Raw genomic sequence first — 25,953 nt, 5'->3', positions numbered from 1 at the left:
CCCCCACTTGGCAAACAAAATCCTTCTGTTTTCAGGTTCACAGGCTAACTAAACGTTCTCTGAAAGCACTATTTTTCCCCCTAAATACCCACATTATTTTAGAGCTGAAGGGGACCTTAGTCCAACGCACTTTTTTTGGCTTTTTTTTTTTTTTTTTTAAGAGAAAGAGCCTGAGGACCAGGGAGATTCGGTCAGATTCGGTCATTTAACTAAGGACACCCTCTAATTAAAGTAGTAGCCTGGAGTAGAACTTCCACTCTCCTTAGAAGACAGGGAAGGGAGAGGAAGCTGCCATCTGAAATTTAGAAAGACATGATGATGCTAAAGAGTTTTGGACTCTGTGAGCCAGGTGAGCTGAGAGGATCTGGTGGGCTTCTTTCCATCTATCAGCAAGTCCGTGACCCTCTGACCCCCAACCCCCGCCCATCTTCCTCTTCCCAAGGAAAGCTGCTTCGTAAGTGCACACGGGCCTTGGATAAAGACCATCTCTGCCTTTTTTGAACACTTTCCTGTGCCACGGACATAGCACTCCAGTGTAGGAGAGCTGGATGCTTGTCTAAGCTTCAGCCTTGAGTAACTCAATCTCCACCCCACCCCTCACCTTTGGGCCTCAATTTCCTCATCTGTAAAATGAGGGAGTTGGGTTGAATGTTTTCTAAGCAGTGGTCGTTTATGATTGTTTGTCTCCTGGCATACAAATATCTGGTGTCACTATTAGACTGGAAGAAACCGGAGGGCAATCTATGTCTTTTCCTCTTCACATCCCCCAAACCTGTCCCTACACCTTTGACATATTAGATGCTCAACAATATTGACAGTATTAACAATAATTAGCATATTCAGTGTCTGCTGTGTGCCAGACACGCCACATACGATCCTTACCATGTCTGCGTGTTGACTATCGCCACACCTATGAGGTTATAAAGCACAACATTAAGCACAAAGACTCCAGGACTGCATTGCCTGTGACTGAGTCCTGGTTCTACACTTCCCACCTGTGCATCCTTACTCTCCCCGTGTATCCATTTCCTCATCTGTAAAATGGGAATTAAATCACAGTGACTGGCACATTGTCAGCACTCAGTAAATGTTCTTATTAGGTAGACATTATTGATTTTGTGGATGAGGAAATTAAAGCCGAGAGAGATTAAATAACTTTTCCAAACCAGTGTGGCCAGTAAACGACAGATCTAAGATGATAAGCAAGATCCGGAGCCGATGCTGACTCCTTAAGCTCCATGAGACACTGTTCCTCTATTGTTGAATGACTGACCCAATAGAAGAACAAACGAATGAATGAAATTCTTTATTGCTGATGGCAATGCTAATAGTTGACATTTGAGTTATACATGGGGAAGATATTAGCACTGAGGATCTCTGCCTCTTCCTCACTCCTTGGGACCAAGTAAGAGAGATGAAAATTCAAAAACAGAAACAGGAGTAAGCACCCTCTTCAGCACAGAGGAGAATACAGATTTCTTCTAAATCAGTGAGGACTCATTGAGCATCACTTTGTGGCTGTACTAGGGCCAGGCACTGTGGGGGTTAGAGATATCCCTGACCTTTAACATCTTGCAGTCTAGTTGGGGAAATAAACATATGCAAAATCTGGATTATAATGTTATAGTTATTACATCCTAAAACAGGGTGATACAGATTATTTGTGTTAATTGAGTTCAGAAAGGGAACACACAGCACAGGCTTGAGAATTCTGGGACAGCTTCCTGGAAGAGGAACTCAGGCTGAGTCTTGAAGCATGAGTAATTCTCTTTGACGTTATCTTTGATTCTTTTTTCTCCATCTCCTACATCCAGTTTGTCAGTCACCAAGGCCTATCAGTTCTTTCCAAATGACTTTTAGACGAGTTCCTTACTTTCTAGTCCAGTGGCCATTATCCCGATTCAGTCCTTCATTACTTCGTGCCTGAAAGAGCCCTGTCTATTAACTTGTCTCCTTGCCATCAGCCTTTTCCCTTTCAAGGCATGTTATCCACCTCTTTTGGATTAGCCTTTTTTATCATATCTATGATTCATTCATTCCAACTTCCCTTCCACTGATATTTATTGAACATCTACTGTGTGCCAGGCAGCACTCTTCTATGCAGTAGAGATTCAGTGTTGAACAAGACAGACAAGGAAGATTCCTGCCCACTCTCCCCAGGAACTTACACGCTAGTTTTAAAAAACTCCAATGGAGACCTGTTATTTTAAAGATTCAACTCCAGACTCTCCTGGGTAAGGCCTACCCTATTTGTCTCCATCTCCCCCTAACCTCCCACCACTTTCCAGGAGGACTCTTCAGCGGGGCTCACCATCACTCACAAATGCCACATTTATTTCCAACTCAAGCTTTCTTTATGCCCTTCCTCCTTGGACCTATCTGCCCAAATCCTTCAGGGCCCAGTTCTAGCTCCACATCCTCCCCACCCTTCTCTGACCTCCTCTTACAGAACTATTTGCCTCTCTCACATTGCTACCTCTTCCACATGTGTTTTCTCCCCCACCCACCTGACAAGATGGTAAGCTTCTTCAGGGCTATGACCTTGTTCTATATTTTTCCATCCTGACCTCCCCTAGCACCTGGCACAATATTGTGCAAATAATAATTTTTTTCTCTCCCATCTCCTCCTCTTCTTTTTTTCCTCCTAACAATAACTAACATCTGTAGAGCACTTTACAAAGTGTTTTTACATACATTGTCTTCCATAAGCTGTACAATACTCTTGTATCAATTATCAAAAAATATTTAATGGATTAATAGGTCAAAGAGGAAGGCGTTCGGGATGCAGGAAATAACACCAGCAAACATACAAAGATAGGAATGATCCCAGCATGGGCAGAAGGCAGTAGGCAGTGTGGGAACACAGCCTTGCTGGAGACAGAAGAATGAATACCATAGAAAACTTGGAAAATAAAGAATACAGGTAGGGGCCGGCCCCATGGCTGAGTGGTGCGCTTTGCTTTGGCAGCCCAGGGTTTCACCAGTTTGGATCCTAGGTGCAGATATGGCACTGCTCATCAGGCCATGCTGAGGCGGCATCCACATGTCACAACTAGAAGGACCCACAACTAAAGATACACAACTATGTACTGGGGGGCTTTGGGGGGAAAAAGGAAAAACAAAATCTAAAAAAAAAAAAAAGAATACAGGTAACAAAAAACAAACAGAAAAAAATCCTGCCTCCCTAACATGGTTAGCAGTTAGGTGTATTTATTTCTAGCTTTTTCAGAAAATGGTTTTCTTTTGTAAAGCTGTATTAAGTGTCCATATAATTTTGTGTCCTACTTTTTTTCGCTTAACATTCTAAGCACTGTTGCCTGATGCAGCATAAGCTTCATAAAGGCCATTTATAGTGAATTCGTAATATTCCAGAGTGGCTGCATCCTCATATACTTACCCATTTCTCTCCTGTTGGACACATGTGGTTTCCCACTTTACACTATTACGAGAAGCACTGCGACAAACCTCTTTTGCAGACAGAAGAAACAGAATGAAACTGGGTCTTTGGGGATACCCCAAAGTGCTCTATGAAGGTTCACCTGAGCCTAAACCATCTCTGGACTTTTCTGTCAGCTGAGCCAGTAAGACTGATCCTTTATTGCTTAAGCCAATTGGAGTAACATTTTCTCTAACTTGAAACCCACATCATCCCACCTAACATAAGGGCTCTGAGGGCAGGAACACACTTGTCTGACTCACTGCTGTAACCCGACCTGACTCCTCAGGCCTGCACAGAGGAGAGCTTAATAAACGTGCAGAAAAAAGAATATGAACTCTTCTATGAACTATATATTCTTATTCTGACCAGTGATCTAGAAGGATCTTAGTATTTTCATCAATTTTTTGAGCTTATCAATAAAAATTTGCCTTTTCATCACATTTGCCACTAATAATTCCTCATTCTTTTGTCCTTCAGTTTTTATATTAAGAAATGTTACTTTTTTATGAACAAAATATTTTCCTTCATGACCTTTATTGTTTTTAATTAAGATACAATTGACATATACCTCGTGACCTTTAATACTAAAATTCTAGATGGATATCCGCTCAGAGTTGATATTCAATTGTATTTTCTTCTGTTTTTTTTTTTTTAAAGATTTTATTTTTCCTTTTTCTCCCAAAGCTCCCCGGTACATAGTTATGTATTTTCAGTTCTGGGTCCTTCTAGTTGTCACGCCGCCTCAGCATGGCTGGATGAGTGGTGCCGTGTCCGCGCCCAGAATTCGAACTGGGCCGCCAAAGCAGAGCATGTGAACTAAACCTCTCTGCCACAGGGCCAGCCCCTCTTCTGGTTTTTCTACAGTTAAGCTATAATATTCAATTTCTTTAATTTACCTATAATTTATTTAGGTGTACTGTTTAAGGTTAGAGTCTTTTTTTTCTTCTTCGAAATTTTAACCAACTGTTCAAACGCCTTTCCCCCATTAAGCTGCAATGCTTCTTTCATCCTTTTTAAATGTTCATATAAAATTGGGTCTATTTCTGCCTAACTAGTCTGTTAAATTCATGTATAAGCTATACAATGTTTTACTATCTGCCAAGGCTAATACTCCTCCCAATTAAGCTCTGTCTTCAAAATTTTCATTGCCGTCTCCCCTGTTTATTCTTCCAGATAAATTTTAAAATAATTCTACCCAATTCTAAAAGGACTCTATTGGGAGTTTCACAGTAATTACACAAAGCCTAAAAGTAAATTAAGGAAGAACTGACAGCTTTACAATTTTAACTTTGCCATCCAGGAAAGTTTTTCTTCATGAAGTTTTCCCAGATTTCTTAACAAAATTCAGTCCTTTTCTTCATATAGATCATTGACATTTCAAACAAAGTTTACTTCTAGGTATTTTATATTTGTTACATTATATTAGATTGTTTCCTAATGGGATATTACTGGTGTACGGAGGGAAATTTACTAACTTGACAAGACAGTCCAATTGACGCCCTAATTGTCAAGGTATTCTTTCCTTTTTCTTTTTCTTTTTGTTTTTTTTTTTGAGGAAGATTAGCCCTGAGCTAACATCTGCTGCCAATCCTCCTCTTTTTGCTGAGAAAGACTGGCCCTGAGCTAACATCCAGGCCCATCTTCCAAGGCTTTATTTTGTTTCTTAGCTATCTCCCTGCAAGTACCACCCACAGATCTGAGTTCTGCCCTCTAAGCTGGATGGAGTAAACCCCATCTCCTCCTACGGGACAGATTTTCATCTCTTTGGAGGTGGCTATCATGTTTCCCATCAGACTTCTTTTGTCCTAGCTAAATAATCTCAACCGAGAGGATGAAAATAGTATTTGGGAAAGATTCAAATGACATTGGTGAGGAGGGTGGATTTGGGGCAGGTTAGACTAGAGGTGGGGGACCAGTGAGGACTGGCTTCTGTGGTAATCCAGGTTTGAAGAGATGGGCTAAGACAAGACTGTGAACATGGAAAGGGGCAAATCTGAGAGATGCTTCAAAAGAGGAAACATTAGGACATATTGACAAACTGGGTTTAAGGGATAAAGGAATGGAAAGAAGAGTCAAAGATGGCTTCGAAAGTTCTAACCTGCTTCACTGAAGAGAATGATTCTCTCTACTAAGAGAAAGTGCGGGAGGCTGAAAAGGGCAGACAGTTTTGAAGGAAGTTAATTTCGGTCCTCCTGACCCTGAGATTACAATGTATCCAAGGAGAGAAATTTGTCTGATACACCAGTTGTGAGATAAAAAATATATATATATGTGTTGGTCTCTGTTCCTGGTTCCTGGCACAGAGCTCCTGAAATCCTTGTAATTTCCTAAGTGATAAGAACACAAGGAACACGTTTTGTTCTAACATTTGGTCTTTGCCCCTGTCCCCGACACGAAGCTCCTGAATCCCCTATAAATTTCTAAGTGATAGGAGCACTAGGAGCATCTTTTGTTCTACTGAGGCAACTCTGGGTGGGCTCCTGGACGAGGGCTGGTGGCCGGAAAGACCAAGCGATGATTAGAAGCTTGGAATTTTCAGCCCTGCCCCTACTTCTCCAGAGAGGGGAGAGGGCTGGAAATGGAGTTTATGATTGATCATGCCTACATGAGGAAGCCTCCACAGAATCCCCATAGTATGGGGTTGGGAGAGTTTCCAGGTTGATGAAGATACTCATGCATTGGGAGAGTGATGAACCCCGACTCCACGGGACAGAAGCTCCCGTGCTCAGGACCCTCCCAGACCTCACCCTAGTATCTCGTCTTCATCTGCCTGTTCATCTGTATCCTTTATCATATCATTTAGTAAACTGGGAAATGTAAGTTAAGTGTTTCCCTGAGTTCTGTGAGCTCTCTAGCAAGTTAATTGAACCTGAGGAGGAGTCATGGGAACCTCTGATTTGCAGCCAAGTCAGAAGTTGTGGGTATCCTGGGGACCTACTACTTGCAATTGGCATCTGAAGGTGGGGGGCAGTCTTGTGGGACTGAATCCTTAACTTTATCTCTAGGTCAATGGTGTCAGAATTCAGTTAAATTGTAGGACACCAGCTGGTGTCACAGAATTGCTTGGTGTGGGGAAACCCTGCATACATTTGGTGACTAGAAGTGTCAGAAGTGAAGTGTTCTGTGTTAATAAAGGAGAAACACCAGTGGAAAACTAAGCTTTTTCTAAACACCAGTGTTTTTCCAATTTTTTCCCCATAACAATATAAATGTATACATAACAGGCCAGTTCGAACACAATCTCATATAGACAGACATATGATGGATACAAGGGTCCCTGAACTCCTGCAGACATACTCGAGTTTGGGGCTGCGATACGAGTGAGGGAAGAACGGCCTAGGTGTGCAACCTGTGACAGAGTAAGTCATGAGGACAAATGACTTCCTTCCCCTCAGCCGTCTGAGATCCCATGGTCTAAGACTTGGCGACCAACACCCTGTCAGGAAATTAATTAACCTGCCACCATCTACCCTCAACCCCATATCCCAAAGGGCTCAGAGGAAGAGAGATTCCAGCAGAAAGGCCACACATGTTTTACAGTTCAAAGTGGGTCTCACTGCCAACCCAGAGAGCACATGGAACTAGAAATCGCTCACCTTTAAAACATATCTCCTTTATCCTCAGACTGGATGAGGATTTTCCATGGAGAAAGAGGGAGGAGAGGACATCTAGGTCTCCAACTTTGAATTTCAAGGCCATGGGGCTTACAACTGGGACAGGGAAGACAGGAAACAATTTCTCCTTGCAAAGGCAGAGTCCTAAATTGAAGCATGGAAAACAGGCCAAGGGCCCTAGGCTAACATCTGCTGTTGGGTCAGACCTTGAATGAGCTCAGGCCCAACTCTACAGTGCTTGGCGCTGAGGAATAAGGGAGCCCAGGGGATTAGCATAGGCCCCACAAAAAACAGCAGCACATATAGAAGAGCTGATGAAAGAAGGAAAGCTGCTTTTCCACCCCAAGGAACATTACCCTCCTCGGCCAAATTAAGTTGCTTTAAGCTGCATCATGTCAGAGCATCTTTCCAGTGTAAATCTTGGAACATTTCATAGTGAAAGGTCCTTTTAAATAGAGATGAAAATGAGCCAATAAATTTTTGGCTTTAGAAACTTAGTTTAAAAAAAGTTCCAATGCATCTTTTGATTGAAATATCATGTCTCTGTCAGGCTTTTTTCTGTTCAGGGAGGGGACTAATGAAGAGGTGGGAGAACAGGGGCAGCTGTTCAGGAGGAAAGGAGCACTCCTGCGAGGTTCCATCCCACACTGGGGCTGACGCTCCGGGTCTACAGGAGACTATTCCTGACGGCTGCGTGTCTGGGCAGCTCTCAACACCCAGCTCACAGAAACGGGCCTTCATGGCAAAGGTCCCAGGGAGTCAGACTCAATTTTGCCTCCACAAAGTATTCGAGCAGCACAGAGGAGTAGCCTTACGAATGACATAACACAGGCAATAAACAGGCTGTTGAAGTCAGGAGCAGCTTACTCACCACACCCTTTCTCAGGCTCTGGGCTCTCATTCTCCTCTCATCCCCATTCTCCATCTCTAACTGAAAAGTTTGCCAAGATATAAAACTACCTTTCCCTCCACTACTTTCCCTCCCCATAGGCCCTCCTTAGCCTCTGTGGCAAGCCCCTGCTCCTTCCAGCGGTGATCCAACTAAACTCTGGGAAATATAAACAAGAGCCACCTTTTTTGTCCAAGGAATCTCTTAGAGCCCCGGGTCTAGTCTCTGGACTAGCTCCAGACCACTTCGTTATCTCCAGCCCCAATCTCTGCTCATCCCACCAAGCCCTCGAGGCCCAGTTCCAGAGCCTCCCTTTCCTGTATGGCGGTATACTTACTCCTGTCTTCTTCCAACCTTGCAAGTCTTCTTGGCACCTTAGGCAACCCCACCCTGCTTCCACCCTCTTAATATTCTGAGAACAAGCACAGTCTAGATATGCCCATACCAAGCAAGACTGCCAGAGAAAGAAGAGAGCCCGGCTGCCAGAAGACAAACCCAGGCCTGGAACAGAAGGTGGTTTCCAATGCTGTCTGAAGCCTCGGGTGTGAATTAGCTGAAGGGGGAAGAAAAGTTATAAGAGAAAAATTTATATTCTTTCAATTGAAGAAGAACGGGGTGCCAGAAGGGGAATGACCAGGGATGAAGGAGGTTGTATTTCCAGTTTCTTTGGTTCAGAGAAGATTTGTATAAATTTAGTTATGTCCCCGTTGAGCCCTGCAGTCAACTGCATTCTTGGCAGAAAGAAAAAAGATCATTGGACTAATTAAAGGATGCCCAGAGATAGCCAAAAACTGAACCCTTAAAGAGCTGCAGTCAGCATCTCCAGAGTGCTTTTCATTTCTGCAAAGGACGTGGAATTACTCATCTACCTCCAGTGCTGACTGGTCAATCTCTACGTAACCACAGGACTTCTGCCACTGACCAGTTCTTCTTTTCCAACTGAGGAGGAGATCCCACGTGGTCACCACCCAGACAGGGTCCAAGCTAAAGTTAGGGGCCACCTCCTACAATGAAGACTCAGACCACAGAGCTGAGCTGCTCCAGAGGGACATTCTAACTCCTCCGAATGCCACAAAGTCCTCATATCATAATATTGGGATGTCTGGACCAAACCTTCCAAATGTGGACAACAGGGTGCCCATCTTCAAGGGACACTGAAATTATGTTCTTTCGTCCTCCCCAAAAAGTGAAAAGAAACCAGGCCAAGAGCTCAAAGAGACATATTAACATAATTTATTAAATTCACCATAGAAAGAATATGACAGAGAAAGAAATATCAGGACTAGAAGGGCCCATGGAGATCACCGGATCTGACCCCTTGTTTCACAAATGAGGAAGCTGCGTGAAGAACATCAGAATGCCATATGGACAAAGCCACACGTGAGCCCAGTCTTGGAACACAGAAACACACAGATGTAGACTCCTGGTTTTGAGCCAGGTAGAACCTAAAGACTTAATCCACGTTTGTTTTTAATTTTTCTGTGTCCTACAGTGCCACATTCTGATGTGTGCCTCCTTCTTGAGGCTGTAGGAAGAGCCCTAAACAGAACACGATGAGTGGCAGGTCGTTCAGAGCCAAGAAAACAGATTACGGAGCAGAGGGGTGCAGAGGGGTTAGGGGAAGAACTCAGTCCCTCCCCAAGAGTCCTGATTGCCTTCTTTCCCCAAACAACACACAGACCCAGACACCTCAGGACAAATATACGTCCCTCCTGAGGTACAGAGCAGGTTAGGAGGAGGAAAGGAAAAAAGCAGGCAGAGGAAAGAGAGAAAAAGATTTATAACAATGTCATTCTGAAATCAACAAGTCCAGCGGGAGTGACATTTTCCCAGTGTTGAGCAAATGCAAACACTGAAAGAGAAGGCTGTAGAGCTCTACTATTAAATCTGTAGTGAGATGTAAGCAAAACACCAATAATTTAGCAAAATAAATACAATCAGTTTCACTGAGATTGATGAAACCCAGTGAAAACAGTTTTTAGGTTCTGAGTCAAGAAGACTGAGGTGTACCTTGCACTGCATCTTAGGGGAAACCCTAAGAGATTATAGGAGTCTTCACAGCAGAGAGAAGTCACATGTAACTGTCCGTGGCCGTAGAGGATCTTTCTGCTGAAAGCTACTCCCTGAATGGACATTCCCTTCTCCCCAGGAAGACAAGGCCATCCAGTCAAAGTCGAGGCTCACTGACTCTGACCAGGCCACGACAGGTAGCTGCATTGTCTAACTGTAGGAGACCCAGTCAGCATGCACTGAGGGTGGAGCAAGTAGAAAACAGTTTGTTGCTAAGAACTGAGCTGTGTTTGTGGAGGAAACTTCCTTCCCCCAGGACACTCTCCAATCACTGTGGACATCTGTGCCTCCAGCTTCTAGGGCTGAAGTAAATCTGGTCACCTCTCCCGACCTGATGAAGGCCTGGCTTCTGGGGCAGCTGCACTCCAGGCTACAACACAAGGGAGGCTCTGCTATAGAGAAGAATAGTAACTACAGGAATAAGGGTACTGCCCTGGCTCCTGCCAGCAGGATGCCGTCCTCCAAAAGGCTACAGCGCCCAGAGGGGTTGTCCATCCTCCATCCACCCAGCATACAGAGGACAGGAGTTTGGAAATGGCGGGACACATGAACCCCAAGCCCTGAGTGCAGCCAGGGAACAGTAAGGAGGTCAACACCAGTGCTAACAGCCTACAGGGGTGGTGGGCTTCTCCGCAGGCGAGAGGTGGCGGCAACAGCAGCATCCGTCTCCTTCCGCTCATGTTTCCACCACTCGGATGAGAGGCATGGGCTTTGGGCTGGGAGGCTTGGATATCCTAACGCTGAAAAGAAAGTTGGAAACACTGAGTGCTGTGTGGTTGCCCACCCCTCCATGTCTGCCTCTGGAATTCTACACTTCCATGTCGGCTGATCTCTTGGGTTCCAAATGCTTTGAAACAGTCATTGTCAGTGACATCCAAGAGAAGACTTGGGGGTGGTACTTTGTCTGATGGCAGGGGTGATGAAAAGAGAGAGGGTAGTTAAACAACTAAGAAGTGGGCATGGCTGTGATTCTTGATTTTTTCAAAGTCTTGGACTTTTGAGAATCTCTTGGAAACAAAAGCACCCGTCCCTAGAAATGTGCACATATTACACATATACAATCTTTGCATACAATTTCAGGGGGTTCATACACCTCTAGCAGCTGCTCATGGGCCTCCATGGGGTTGTGGTATCAGGCGCTGCTCTAACCTGGTCGGGAAAAGGTTCAGGTGGAGAATGGGTCAGATTAGACACTGAGAGAATAAAGTTGGATTTAAAGAGCCTTGTCCTTGCCTTAGCACTACAAGTTTCCCATAGCTCTGTCCTTTCCCCTACTGCCTCCCTGCGCCCCACTCCAGGCACGCCCACTCACCTGCCCAGGTTCTCCGTCTTGGCCCGGGTGCTGAAGTTGCCATGACTGACTTGTTTTTCTATCAGGTGTTCTATCCGGTCGTGCATCTCTAAATTCTACGATACAAGTTGTAAAGTTAGAACTGGCCTTTTTTTTGGCTTGCCATTTGTCACATTTAACTAGCTTATTCTGGTCTCTCCACCTCTGTGTTTGTGCTGCTGCCACCCTCGCCCCTACCACACGTGCCACCACCAGGATGCCCTGCCTGTCGCCTCATCTTCACCACTCCAGATTGCTCTCTCCCTCCAGTACTTGCTCCAGCCTCCCTCCTTGAGGATGCGTTCCCTCAACAGCTCCGTGCAGCACTGATCATTTCCTGTACATAATTTCCTGTAGTCAGTTGAGATATTTACTTGCCTTTGTTGATATGCTTTTCTATAAAGTATCTTAGATCTTTTTTTTTTAAGTATTTTATCTCTACATCTAGACTGAAAACTCTCTGGAGATAACAACGCTGTCTCCCCTTTCTTTTTGTCTCCCCCACTACAAGGGATCTTCACACAGTGGCCACAAAGCAATCTTTAGGTAGTCAGTAGACAGCAAGGGCTCTGAGGTAGGCAGAAATTAGACCAAGAAGAACTCTTTAGCTAACTGAGCCCATCACCTTAGCCATGGAGGAGACACCACCTATAGAATGCCTCTTCCTTCAAAGCCCAGCTCCATTGTCAGCCCCACTGCTAAGCCCACATGGTCAGAATGAAGGGCTCACCTCCATGCTGCCATGGTCCGGAGCTCGCACCATGATGATATATCCCTTCAGAGGGGGGACGGTCTTACCATTGTTAGCAACTCCCTGAAGGTTCTCAGAAAACGTTTACTCAGCTGAACTGAAGATCAACCAACCATTCCAGATACTCACTTCTGAGCAGCAGCTAGACAGGACCAAGACCCCCCCTCCAGAACCTCTCTCTCCCTTATGTCCAGTCTTCTCTTCAAGAGTCTGCTCCCTGCCCAGTGCACACACCTCTGCTTCTAGGTAGGCAATTTTCTCCTTGAGCTCCTGGATGGTGGTGTCCTTTGACTGGATCACAGCTTTTGAATTCTGGAGCTGCAAAGATGTGGGAGAAACTGGAGCTCATTTTGAAATGACTCATTACACACTCATCAAACTTCGCCCTGCTGCTGGGGGAGCCAGCAGAGACAAAAGGCAGAGTTTTGCAGCTCTCACATGACTTGCTTAGCTCTTCTCTAAAAGCCTCATTCCAGTCAGTGTTAAACTCTCGATTATCCCCGGTGTGGAGGTGGGGATTATGAGGGGAACACCACCCTGATAATTCAAAATATTGGATGAGTTAAAAACATTCCATTTGACTTCGGGAAATACAAATTATTTATTCATTCAAGAAATATTTAATGAGTGCTTACTATATGGCAGGGGCTTCTCTAGACAATGGGAAACAGTAGTGAACAAAAAAGAAAAATCCCAGCCCTCGTGGAGCTGACTTGCAGCAAATATGCCCTCCCAAGGAAAGGGTCTAAAGGTCTCAAAACAACTCTGCAAACGGACGTATCCTGAGTGCGCTACCCTAAAGTTCAGGTGGGAGAAGGCAGACAATCTGCCATGAGTTACAAGGCTGATAATCTGCACACAGATAAGTGAGTTTGTGACTTAATTACTCATTTACCAGCACTCTTCAGAGCGTAAGAAAGACACACCTTTTCCTTTTTTTCCCATTGGAAAGCAGAAGGCAAGTGACCAAAAACGTAGGGGAAAGATGGGAGAAAAGCAAATCCTAATCATCCAAACCTGGTAATTGGTAGCCACAAATGTTTTATGGGCCACTTATGAATATACGCCAAGCTCCCCAGGAGAATAAATAAATGAAGCGGAGACTTGGTAGGAAAACAGGGCTAGACTCAATGCAGTGACTTCCAGAGGCGGCAACCCAGGGCAGGGTAAGATCTGACCCTGCTTACCTGCTCTATCATTTGCCGGACTTTCCGCTGCTGGCTCTTAAGCATGTCATCCAAGTGGTGGATCTTCTCCCGCAACCCAGCCACTTCCTTTTCCAGGTTAGCAGCCCTGGCGATAAAGACCAGAAGGCTGAGGCAAGGGGAAAAGATGCTTTCTCTGCTCAGTCACAGGAAGAGCCTTGGGCTCAGGGGGTTTCCATCAGGTGTGATTCCCTCTGCCCGATTCCCCAGTGGTCTGCCCTAAGGAAGGGCACTTAGAATGTCACAGTGGAAGCATCACTAGAGATCATCTAGTGCAAATAGAGAAACAAGCTCAGAAAGCTTAGAAGGGAGAAGTCATTCTGGATAGCTCTAGTGGGCAAAACTAGAACCAGCAGGTAGGCGTGCCAGGGAAGCCATTCTTATGTTAACACAGAAGACTTTCTCACTATTAAAGCTGTCAGAAAGTGGACTGCCTCATGTGTAATGAGCTCCTCACTCCTGGAAAGAATCAAGCAGGAGCTGGGATGATTATACCCAATACCATCAAGCTGTTGGCACGGATTTTTTTTTTTTAAGATTTTATTTTTCCTTTTTCTCCCCAAAGCCCCCCAGTACATAGTTGTATATTTTAGTTGTGGGTCCTTCCAGTTGTGGCATGTGGGACGCTGCCTCAGCGTGGCCTGATGAGCGGTGCTATGTCTGCACCCAGGATTCAAACCGGCGAAACCCTGGGCCACCGAGGCAGAGCACGCAAACTTAACCACCCGGCCACGGGGCTGGCCCCCATGGCAGTGATTTTATATCAAGAGGAAATTAAGATTTGATGATCCTGAAAGCCTCTTCACACAAGTCTGTATCAAAGTCCCCCAACGGCCACACACTGCAGTCTCCTCTGCATCTTTCAAGCAAACTGTGCCAACATCCCCAAAGGCCAAGTGACTGGGGAGAGTGTCCAGGAGTTCAAGGGCTTGGGGTACAATGCAAGCTGAGTCCCCCAACACCCTTCCTAAACTCCAAACACTCTAAGTTTCCACCCTCAGCTCTCCAGTGCCCTACTTCTCAGTCTCCTTTTATTTTAAAAAACCACCATTTATGATGCATAGCTGCCACCTGCCATTCCTAAGCCTCGGTTTTAGATTATCTGGTCTTTTTGTTTCTCCTGCTCCTTCCTCTCAGTCACCTTCCTGTGAGCACCTCGACCACTGAGGAAGAGAGTGCCGAGTAATTTAAAGCAATTCTACTAGGAAGTCGAGTCCAAAAGGAGGCTACAAGAGGATGTCTGCATCTTCCATGCAAGGCAGGCCTAGATTGAGGTATTCCCGAGGAAGAGAAAATGCCCCCAGCACACTGAGGGGTCCAAGAAGGCAAGGATTGTGTCTGTTAGTCTTGGAATTCCTTAGAAGGCCCTTCAGATAACGTCTATTGAACTTGAAAAAGTCCAACATATACAATGAAGACCAGATCCAACATGCTGTTAAATTTGATTCACCATTCCAGATCTTATTTATTAATTGCCAATGGCATAAAGAATTTCCAAATTCGTTTTCCGAATTCATGAAGGTCCAGGATGACCCAATCTTTGCATGTACGTTTCACTGGTCTGCGGCCTCTCATCCCCTCTAATCAGAGGGAATTTGCAAAACCCTCTAACTCTGGAGTAGAAAGGATTTCAGAGATCTCCTATCTATTACTGCTGACAGGTGGTTCTCAGTTTCTGAGTTGCTTCAAGTAAAAGGAAGTTCAGTATCTCTTCACGGAGATGGCTGCTGTATTTTTCACCAACACAACTTGTGAGGAAGTTATTCAATTTTACCCTCAAGTAGTTTATAGTCGGTTTTTGTTTTGGGGGGAGAAGACTGTGGTGCCATAATATCACACTCACATCCAGTGTAACAACCCGTGGAAGGAGGTGCTGCAACGGCCAAGGCTTTACCAGCTCTCACTTGACCTTAGCTCTAAAACTGTGAAAGCCTTTGCTTTAGGTTATTACTCCACAGAAAATGAACTCCCCGGAGATGGCAGTCTCCCAAACAGTATCTCCCTGGGCAGGGCCCCACCCTGAGCAGGCACACTGTGAGTCAGAGCTGGAAGATCTGACATCAGCACCAGCTTCCTCTCCAGGTCTGGCCACCATGGGAGCTGCAGGCTGCATGGCCCACCCTCCCCTCCCTGCACCCCAACTTCATAGTGAACAAGGGCTCTTACTTTTCTTGTTCTGCTTGGCAGTCAACATTCTTGCTCCGAAGTTCCTCCAGGGCTGTCTCACCTTCCTTGACTTTCGCCAGTAAGGCCTGATGCTCCTGGACGGGCCAAAGAAAGAAAATCTAGAATCAAGAAATGGCAACAGTTTCTGCATTTGGGATGAAATGGGCACTAGGGCTGGGACTCAGCCCCTACTGGGCCTGGGACACCTGCCAAAAAGCAACAAGCCAAGCTGGTTTGATGGGGCGCCCTCCCCTGTCAGGGATAACCCTTCCCACCCTCAGCACAGAGAAACTTCCCAGCCTCACCCAGCTGCCTGGGTGGAGGAGAGCCTGGTCCTGTGTTATCCAGGCCCACCTGCCAGCTACGGCTGCCAATCCCCAAGAAACCAGGCTGCGTGGTTCCTTAAAAACAGCCTTCAAAAGCCCATAAAGGGCAGATGTACAAGAATCGGACTAAAATGGAAATGGGTTCGACTCTGGTTAGCAATGGCTGAAGTTAGATGAGAGAAAGACAGTCCCATTCCTTAAGGACTAAAAGGTACCCAAAGATATTTGCCAAAGGAAGCTGTAAAGTGTGCTTTTCTGGAGCCGCTCAGAAAAGAAGAGCTTCCACAACCATCTCAGTCAATCCCGGGGCACCTTCTGGCCCAGCAGTCTAGGCGCTGAAGAGCAAGACTTCAGAGGTTACCGTCTCCATTCCTAGCAAGCGCCTCTGCAACTCTCCAACTTCCGCCTCTTTCTGCTCTGCTCTGTCCTCCACTCTCTGAAGGGCCACACGACTCTGTTCTGCTTCTCTCTGGTACTGACTGAGTGTGACCTAAGACACAGGATGGGGATGTGTGAAGTTGGGGGAAGAAAAGAGCAGATGTGGATAAAACCCTTAGAAAAGAACCTAGAAATCTGGGTGCAGTGATGGGAGAAGGCAGGCAACTCTGATGAGTGCACCATCTCCCATTCACTGTTCTGGGACCACTCAGGGGACTAGCAGATTAACTCTATTTCCGGGGTTAACTGGCACAGTGTGAACTGAGCTTTACTTTAGAGTGACACCTGCAACCCACAAGTACCACTTTCCAGAGGGCTGACTTCAACATCCTCACCAGGCCTCCAGTGCCACCCAAGCTGAACCCAGCATTGTGGCTTTCCTACTAATGCAAATGCAAAGAATCCAGGAGAGGCTATCTCCACGTCCTTCCTTCTGTTTCCCCACTCTTCTTTGCCCTCACTTCAAACAATATCGCAGCCTGCATACAAGGCCAAACTGGCACCTGGAGGGGTACTAAACACCAGGAAGAATGTTTTTTATTTAAGATGATAAGCCAATTTGGAAAGGAAAGAAGGAGAATTTTAGAATGAAAAAGTAAAGTAAGAACTGGCCTTCTTTCCTCCGCATGCATTTTGCCAACTCATTATCCTTCAGGTCTCAGCTTAGACACTCCTTCCAAGGAGCCTCCAAGCCTAGGTGAGGAGCCCGCAGAGGACACATGGCTCTTCCCTCCTCCACCACTGAGCAGATTTTGCCTGGTCGCCTGTGTGCACCTCCCTGTAGACCGTCAGCTTCATGACGGCAGAGACTTTGGGCACCACTACATTTCCAGAGCTCAGCACAGTAGCCAGCACACAGTCACTGCTCCATAAAGTCATGAACGGAACTGATGTTCATCTAGACCAACCCTCCCCTTTCACAACTAAAGGTCAACTGACCTATTCAAAGTTACACAACTAGTGAATGACAGAGGCAATGCTAGAATCAGCTGCTGCATCATCCATTTCAATGCTTCCCAGTTACCCCACACTGACTCCCCAGTCACTGACTAAAAAAGAATCCAGGTAACCTCTAGAAAGTCTAACCAGCCCTGGGAAAACACAACACCAGCAGCCAGTTTGTCTGGCTCCTCCCAAAGTCAGAATCAAGGAGGAGAAAGCAAAGCACAAAGATGATGTGTAATGGGACGTGTCCATGCTGCACACTAGCCCTCTCCACAGCAAACTCGCTGCAAATCCTTCCTGACAGCAAGAAGCCAGTGGAACGAGAAACCCAAGCTTAATAGCAGGTTTTCAGGTAATTGACAATCTTGCCCTTCCTACCCCCAGGTTCAGAAAAGTAGACCGGAGAGTGTAATTCACTAGGACACTCTAAGAAAAGTCTTCAAATGTCTCATTTTATCCTGGAACAGGCCAGCCCCATGAGCAGGAACTTAAAAACAAGGCCTCTCATTTCTGTACATAAACACAGCACCTAGGCTGAGGTGTGCTCAGAGCACAGCGTTAACGGGCCATGGACTGATCCTGACCCACCCTGCCGTAAGATCACGGGAAAAAACACCCTCCCCTGCCACACCTGTCCCTGTAGCTCCATCCAGCCCTGCCCTAAAGGACCCTCTTAATCACAAGAGGCTGTGCCAAACACCCCACCAGCAGGAACAGCCCAGAGCGCACCTCCTATCACGGGTGGGTGCTACAGACCATGGGGTTGAAAGGCAGCCCCTTCTAAGAACCTGTGGGCATGTGACTACATGTCAGGAGCCTTCTGGCCTCAGGTTTTACTCAGGACACTTACTCAAGCTTTGAAACCCAGGGTTAGCAGAGCCTTCTGTGTGTAGCCGAAACTGACCCGTACTTTATAATACCCCTCGATGCTGAAATTTCTTTCCAAAATTCACAGTCGGGTTGGTGCTACAGCCTCAACCTTCCCATCCTCCTGTTCTGCTCCAAGAAAGTAGGGAGTAGCTGGTCGCCAAGCAGATACATCGCCGACCAAACTATCCAAACTGTAGAATCTGAAATATATGCAGCTGACTCCTTCACTGTACAGCTTTCTAGTTCTGAGACCAAACTAATCTTAGTATTACCTCAAGTCCAAACTATTTACCCCTCTTGTTAAATTGACCACTAAGAAAAATACAGGACATCTTATGTTTCCAAAACCCTTTAGAGTAATGAATATATTTACATATATTATCTCACTCAATTCGCACACCAAACTTGTGAGATATATTTCATGATCCCTTTTTACAAAAGTTGAAACATGCTGAGGGAGGCTCTACTTGCGCAAATAAGACTTCAACTACTCTGTAGGCAGTTGATCCTGCTCAGCGCCCTTCTTCCTCACCCTCAATCTTCCTCTCAAAATTCTCTTAGTTCCATGAAAAAAAAGAGTTCAGGCTGGCCTTACTCTCTTCGCCAGCTCCTGGCATGCCTGGGCAGGAGATAATCCTGTCATTACATATTTATGACATAAAAAATACTTTCCATGTGGGTGAACAACAGCAGATAACAGATGGTTAATCTTACACAGACTAGTTAAAACAAATGCCCAGTGTTTGCCCAATGTACCTCATTTTATACTCAAAGAATTTTCCGGAAAGTATAGAAGACATCACACTTAATACTGGGGCGCTTTCACTCTCTCTGTATAGACTTTTGTATTTTTTTAATCTTCTATGATAATCTAGTATTTCTTTTATAACAATAACTGAGATACACTTTCAAGATCACAAAGCCAAGGACATATCTAAAGTCATCTGATTCATGGGTACAATTCTTTCTATGACCACACAGATTCATTCAGTCCACACTTACAAGGAGCCCACCTCATACCAGGTATTGTGCCAGACACAGGGGATGCAGTGGTGAACTTGACAGCAACAGTCCTTGCCTTGGTGCCTAGAGCCCAGTAATTCTTACTGTGGTACTTAAAGAAATGACTTCTGAATTACCTGCTATCCCAGACCAGCACCACTGCTCAACTACAGTAGAGCAGAGGATCAAAAGCTGACTTTCAAACTATGGGCTAGCCTTGGACAGCAAAAACTGTAAATATCCAGAAGGGGGAACAGCAGATAGGAAGTGCCCTAGGCCTCAAAGCCTCGCCTTTCCGTTGATGGCACCCAGCCAGAAAGATGGGAAGTCTATACCGAGAAAGTCACTGGCGCCTGTATCCAGTGGCTGAACCCTTAGGGTACCTTCTCCCTAAATCCCACATCTCACCTCAAAAGCCACACGGTCTGACTCGTGCTGCCGCTCAGCCTCCTGTAGCTTAGCAAGCAAGTCCTGCACAGTCTTCCTCAAGCTCTCAACATCTTCATTTATACAGATGTCCGCCTAAAGCCAGAGCAGGGAAGACAAGGTGAAGCCAATATGTTTGTAACTGGGTAAGAGAAGGTCCCCTCAACATGCATACTTGTTTAGACCATCTTGTCCAGACCACCCTCCCTAAAGAATTCACATCAAGGGGAGAGTTAGTCTTACACACTCAGGAGTTCTGAATTATTCATACGGAAATACTCTCTTCTCTTCATACCCTAAAGAACTCAACTAGCATCAAATCACCCGATTATTTTAGGACACACTCAGTAATTTCTATACATGTATCAACTGACTGATTAACAGACAGGTTTAGGGGCCGGCCCTGTGGCCGAGTGGTTAAGTTTGCACGCTCTGCTTTGGTGGCCCAAGGTTTCACCAGTTCGAATCCTGGGCGCAGACATGGCACCGCTCATTAAGCAACATTGAGGTGGCGTCCCACATGCCACACCTAGAGGGACACACAACTAAAAATATACACAACTATGTACCGGGGGTCTTTGGGAGAAAAAAAGGAAAAGTAAAATCTTTAAAAAGAAAAACAAAAAAACCAGACAGGTTTATGCTGTCCTCATGTGTGTGGCCCTCAGACCCAAGCTCTCTGAGAGCAGGGACCACGTTCCCCAGGGGCAGGGACTGTGCCACACCCATCACAAGGGGCGCATCCCAAAGGCACATCTTTCGTTGTTCTCTGCACCTAGCACAGAGATTGGCACATAAAGGGTTAGCGATGGACGGGCAGGTTTAGGACAAAGGCACCCAGTAAGTCCAGGAATCTGATTTGATGTAGGCAAAGGTGTCTCAACAAGGTTACTATGAGTCTCTCTCCAAGACACACCCAATCGTGGGTTGGTGGTTAGGGCTGAGCTGGCAAGTAGGGTCTCGCCCCCATCTCTGCTGAACAGGTACGAGATACTTCAGTTACCAGCTTCCTGTGAGCCTGACAGAAAAATCTCCCCGTCTTGCACAGTGGGAAGCAGCAAAACCTTCAAACCAGAGCACAGAGCTCTTAATGAGGGGGAGGGTGACAGGGTCCCAGTCACTGGGTCATTACTGAGTCCCGTGGGCCTTCATTTCTTTTTCTGTGAACCGTGAGAAGATGCCTCCTCACGCCCTGCCTTACAGGCTGCTTCAAAAATAAGTAAGATAATAGCCGGTAGGGCTTGGAGCTTGTGAGAAGAAAGAGGCTGAACAGATAACACCAGGGGTTGTTATAACTTGTTGCCAACAGCATATTTGCCAAATATGGTGATTCAGGAGAAGAAAAAAATCCAAACTGCAAAACTAAAGTGAGGGGTAGAATCACAACATTCCCAGTCTAGCCGTCAATAGGTTATAGCTCCCCTATGTCCAGACCTATGCTGCTGGGCAGCGGAGAATGACCTAGAAGGCCCCGGGAGCATAGCTATTATGTTTATTTCAAATGATGTTCTCATAAGACTATATAGTGACATGGAAAATCTGCATTGATATAGTATGAAGAGAAATAACGGAGTTATAAAACTTTACATGTAGGAGTTAGAAACAACAAACTAGATTTTAACACAACAACGTAGATAGAACCTAAAAATAGGTGTTGGATTAAAAAAGAAAAAACAGAAATATAGCACAAGCCCATTATGAAAACTGAAAACATATGTCATAGGCATATTTAAATGATATATTAAATATATTAGAGTGAGTACCTTTTAGTGGAGGAGGGGAGAGGGAAAAAAAAGTAAAACCAGTGAGAGGCCTTCATGAGACCAACGATGATAATGTGCCCTGAACTGATGTGTAGGTCTGATTCAACTCTGCACTTGATGGCCAAAAAGCCCAATCCAGGGACTGGCCCCGTGGCACAGTGATTAAGTTCAGCATGCTCTGCTTCAGCAGCCCTGGTTCACAGGCTCGGATCCCAGGCACAGACCTACACCACTCATCAGCCCTGCTGCAGCAGCAATCCACATATAAAGCGGAGGAGGACTGGCACAATATTAGCTCAGGGCTGGTCTTCCTCAAGCGAAAAAAGAGGAAGATTGGCAACTGATGTTAGCTCAAGGCTAATCTTTGTCCCACACAAAAAAATAAAACAAAACAAAAATATCCAATCCAAAAAAATACCCACCCAAGCAAAGAAACAAATACAAAGAAATGCTATATACAGTATAATCTCAGTATTGTAAGTATATATTTGCACTGAAGGAAAGACAAAGGAAGTTTCACCAAACTGTGTTTTCTCTCTGGGTAAATTACAATTGATATTTTTTCTTTCACTTTTCTGTGTTTCTGAATTTTCCAAATTTTCTACAATAAGCATATCTTATATTACCAAATAATCACAAAAAATATAGTAACAAATGTCATTTTTTAAAAAGTACAGCCATGTTATTTGTCAATTATACCTCATTAAATCTATAGAAGAAAGTGGAAAAAAAAAAAAGTACAGCCATGGCAGGAAATACTACGTCATTACTCAAAAGAATGAGGTGGATCCACATGTACTAACCTGGAAAGAAGGCTAGTATAGGCTTCAGTTTAAAAAAACAAAAAAACAAGCAAGGAATAAGGTATTTATCATGATCCCGTATTTGTGAAAAATGGGTGTATATTATATACATACATTGATACATGTACATATGGGACGTGTATATATCAATATATATATGTAGGGTAGTTAAATATGGTTGCCTGTGTATAGGAAAACACTCTAGAATATTGGTACTCAACTCTGGTTACATTAAAATCACCTGAAGAGCTTTTAAAAGTCTTGATGCCCCGGTCACATCTCAGCCCAATTAAATAACCGTCTCTGGGGCTGGCTCACAGGCACCATGTCCTTGAAAGCTTCCAAGGCCACTCGAGCCGGCAGTGAAGGCTGAGAAGCGCCACTCTAAAGGGTCCACCCGCTTCAATCTGTCAACAGTGGGTACTTCCAAGGAGTGGGATTGGGGAAGAAGAGTTTCTGCTGTATATGTTTCTCCATTATTTGAATGTTTACAGCCAGTAAGTACTACTCTGACATTTGGCGAGAGAGAGGAAGCAATAACCAAAGGGATGAGGGAGCAGGATCTCCTGCCTCCTTGCTAAGTAGCAGTTACCACTGTTTTCCCTGTCACCTACCTCAGGCGGGCTGCTACACAGGGTCGTGGGACTCTGACTCAAGCCGTTTGGCTTTTCTAGCACCACCTGTTCAAAGAAAAATAAAACTGGTGGTTAAAACAGTCCCAAGCAACCAACTTCGAAATATTATTCTCCTGAGATCTCAAATTTTAGAAAGAAAGAGAGAGAGAGAGAAGGCGGCAGGGGAGCAGAGAGAGGAAGAAGAAGAAAAGGGGAAAAGGACTTCCAGTGTTCTGTGGGAACATGGAACGGAGAGCGAGTGGAGAAACATGTGTGGCCTTGAGAGGGAACACTCTAGCCTTGTAGGGAGGATGAGGGTAACTTCAGCTAAAACCTTTCAGCAGACTGGAAAATACGCAGGCTCACTCCTCCCAGATCAGGGAAAGCAAGCAGCTGCCCGTCACAGTCTCCCTTGCCCCTCAGGGATCCTGACAATGTTTACAAAGTGTAAATCAAAAGAGGAAGCAGCATTTGCTGCAATTCTTTCCAACCCAAAGCCTAATTATTTATCACATGACTGCTGGTTTGTGGAAACAAGGGGCCTGGACTTGGGGCCAGTCTCCGAGCACATGAGTTTCTTCAGTCACCTGACAAAGCAGCTCCACCAGCCAGATGTGAGCTCAGGCAGTGCAAGTCCTACCTTCAGCCAAAGCAAAATGAAAATTACAGGGAATCTGCCACACAAGCCTAGTACAAACCCAAGCCAAAGAGGAACTTTGCTGGCACCAGCTGCTAGGTCACTGTTCCCCTCAGGAGAATGAGAGCAGGGGCGAGGGGGACGAAGACCACTCCACCCAAACCAAATGCAAATGAACGAGATACAGCTCAGAATCTAAAGGAGGATGAGGGTGAAGTCATGGAAGAAACAGTTCTGCTTTGAGGACATTTCTATCCTCAAATTTTAGAAAAGCTGAAAAGCAGAATCCCAGGATTATGCATCCCAAGAAGCCTTCTCCAGTCAATTCAGTCTAACAAACATTTCCTGATGACCTTCTGCATCCCAGACCCTGTGCTGGGTGTGGGGATATAGAGATGGGAGGCGAACCCTAACCTTGAGGAGTGTCCCACCGCAGGGTAGAGACAGCTATATATACAAGAGCTAAATAACAGACAAGGACCAAGACTTCCAACTTACACTGCAGGTATCACTCAAATGAAGCAAGATCAACTTATGAGAAGTTTGGATTTATAGGTGATTGTCTGCTTTATAAGACTTTATATTACAAAAAGATTGAACACAGAATCCTTATAGATAAGTTTTGTCAATAGCTTAACAATAATCTTATTTACATAAATTCAGTTTTTGTACAGTGTTTTAGGAACAGGTGTACTTATACAGAGGCTGCTATGTGGAAATCCAAGAGCCCATCTGCTGGAGAGCCCTAACAAGGTTGTAAGTGCTCAGAGAAGCCAGCACCACCTCTATTCTCTCCTTTCCTGGCAGTGATGTTAGACTCAGCACCCACTGGGTGACTGGTAAATGGGACTGCCCGGCACAACCCCACCTCCTCAGTGGGGACCCAACCATGGATCATTTCCTATTACCTGTATCTCCTGTTCATGGAAAGAACCTCCTGGATCCCTGTCGAGCTTGCTACTTATATCCTCCCGGAGCTTCTGCAGGCAGTTCCTGGCCTGGGAGGGGAGGGTGAGAAGCTTTAACTTTGGGATAGGGAAGAAGAGCACATCAACTCACCATCCCCAACCTGCACTCCTATGAGTCAGGTGCAGTTCTAAGCATTGGCTGGGGGAAGGAGGGACCCTAGTCAAGTAGGGCTGCAGGCCAGTCCCTCCTACACAAGCAACAAAATAAACAAAACCCCTGCACTGTGGAGCTAACATTCTAGCTGGGGAGACACACAACACAAAATACAAATAAAACATGTAATATGTTATATGGTGACAAGTGCCAAGGAGAAACATGAGCCAGGGTGAGAGGTAGGAAAAGCTGGAGAAGCAAGGCTGGCAATTTAGATAGGATGGCTGGGGGATAGTCCTAGGCATATGGTATTTAATAAGTACTTGTTGATTAATGGATTGGTATTAATGGAAGGGTAAAAAATAATGTTTGACACATTAAGGGGCATGGTGGCACTTTGGAGACACAAAGGGAGCAGAAGGGAGAAAAACTGGAACCAAGAAAAGAAGGAAGCCAAAAAAGTCTGAGGTTTAGAGAAATGACCTAGGTCACTTCCACAGAGGGATGGGGTGCCCACCTCCTGGATGTACTGGACCTCACTCTTCAGCTGGTTAATATTCTTCTCATGGATCATCTTGTCTCCAGACCTCCCCTTCAAGTACACCTGAATTAAGGAAAACAACACTGTTTAGTTAAGAAATCTCTAGTTAAATTAATTCCACACAGGCAGCCTCATACACTGCTGATGGGAGAGTAAACTGTTACTGCCTTTTTAAAGAAGAAAATTAGCCCTGAGCTAACATTCACCACCAATCCTCCTCTTTTTGCTGAGGAAGACTGGCCCTGAGCTAACATCTGTGTCCATCTTTCTCTATTTTATATGTGGGACACCTGCCACAGCATGGCTTGATAAGCAGTGTGTAGGGCCACGCCCAGGATCTGAACCAGTGAACCCCAGGCTGCCAAAGCAGAGTGCGTGAGCTTAACTGCTACACCACCGGGCAGGGCTCAATACAATAAAAATACACTCAACTGTTTTTGACAAGGGTGCCAAGATAATTCAATGGGGGAAGAACAGTCTTTCCAACAAATGATGTTGTTAAAAATGGATATCCACATGCAAAATAATGAAGTTGGATCCCTTCCTCACACCATACACAAAAATTTATCCAAAACGGATTCCAGACCTATTCGAAGAGCTAAAACTCTTAACTCTCTGAAGAAAATACAGGAATAAATCTTTGTGACCTTAGGTTAGGCAAAGACTTCTTAGATACAACACCAAAGCACAAGCAACCAAAGAAAAAAATACATAAATTGGAGTTCATCAAATTAAAAACTTTTGTTTCAAACTGACATCATAAAGAAAGTAAAAAAGGGGGCCAGCCCCATGGCTGAGCGGTTAAGTTCGCGCACTCTGCTTCAGCGGCCCAGGGTTTCACCGGTTTGGATCCTGGATGTGGACATGGCACCGCTCATCAAGCCATGTTGAGGCAGCATCCCACATGCCACAACTGGAAAGACCCACAACTAAAAGTATACAACTATCTACTGGGGGGATTTGGGGAGAAAAAGCAAAAAAAAAAGATTGGCAAGTTGTTAGCTCAGCTGCCAATCTTTACCAAAAAAAAAAAAAAAAGAGTAAAAAAAATGAAGAAAGAAA

General features: G+C 45.2%; 1 protein-coding gene across 7 annotated transcripts in view; it reads right to left on the bottom strand.

Moving 5' to 3' along the window:
• Positions 1-9,158: 9,158 nt before the first annotated feature.
• Positions 9,159-25,953, bottom strand: part of TUFT1 (tuftelin 1) — a 33,913-nt gene continuing 17,118 nt past the window's right edge. For 2 of the 7 annotated variants that reach the window (XM_014868208.3, XM_014868209.3), the window contains 10 exons: positions 24,868-24,954; positions 24,197-24,286; positions 22,652-22,717; positions 19,454-19,567; positions 16,152-16,280; positions 15,465-15,559; positions 13,281-13,386; positions 12,328-12,411; positions 11,325-11,419; positions 9,159-10,752 (listed from right to left, as the gene is read on the bottom strand). In XM_014868208.3, coding sequence (XP_014723694.1) covers positions 10,689-10,752; positions 11,325-11,419; positions 12,328-12,411; positions 13,281-13,386; positions 15,465-15,559; positions 16,152-16,280; positions 19,454-19,567; positions 22,652-22,717; positions 24,197-24,286; positions 24,868-24,954 — 930 coding nt within the window. In that variant the 3' untranslated portion in view covers positions 9,159-10,688. The remainder of the gene's footprint in view (positions 10,753-11,324; positions 11,420-12,327; positions 12,412-13,280; positions 13,387-15,464; positions 15,560-16,151; positions 16,281-19,453; positions 19,568-22,651; positions 22,718-24,196; positions 24,287-24,867; positions 24,955-25,953) is intronic. The other 5 variants (XM_070497055.1, XM_044758742.2, XM_070497054.1 and 2 more) reach the window with 3 other exon arrangements.

Source organism: Equus asinus, chromosome 25, assembly GCF_041296235.1.
Source record: "Equus asinus isolate D_3611 breed Donkey chromosome 25, EquAss-T2T_v2, whole genome shotgun sequence".
Taxonomy (NCBI): Eukaryota; Metazoa; Chordata; class Mammalia; order Perissodactyla; family Equidae; genus Equus; species Equus asinus.
This window is presented reverse-complemented; position numbering and strand designations above follow the sequence as displayed.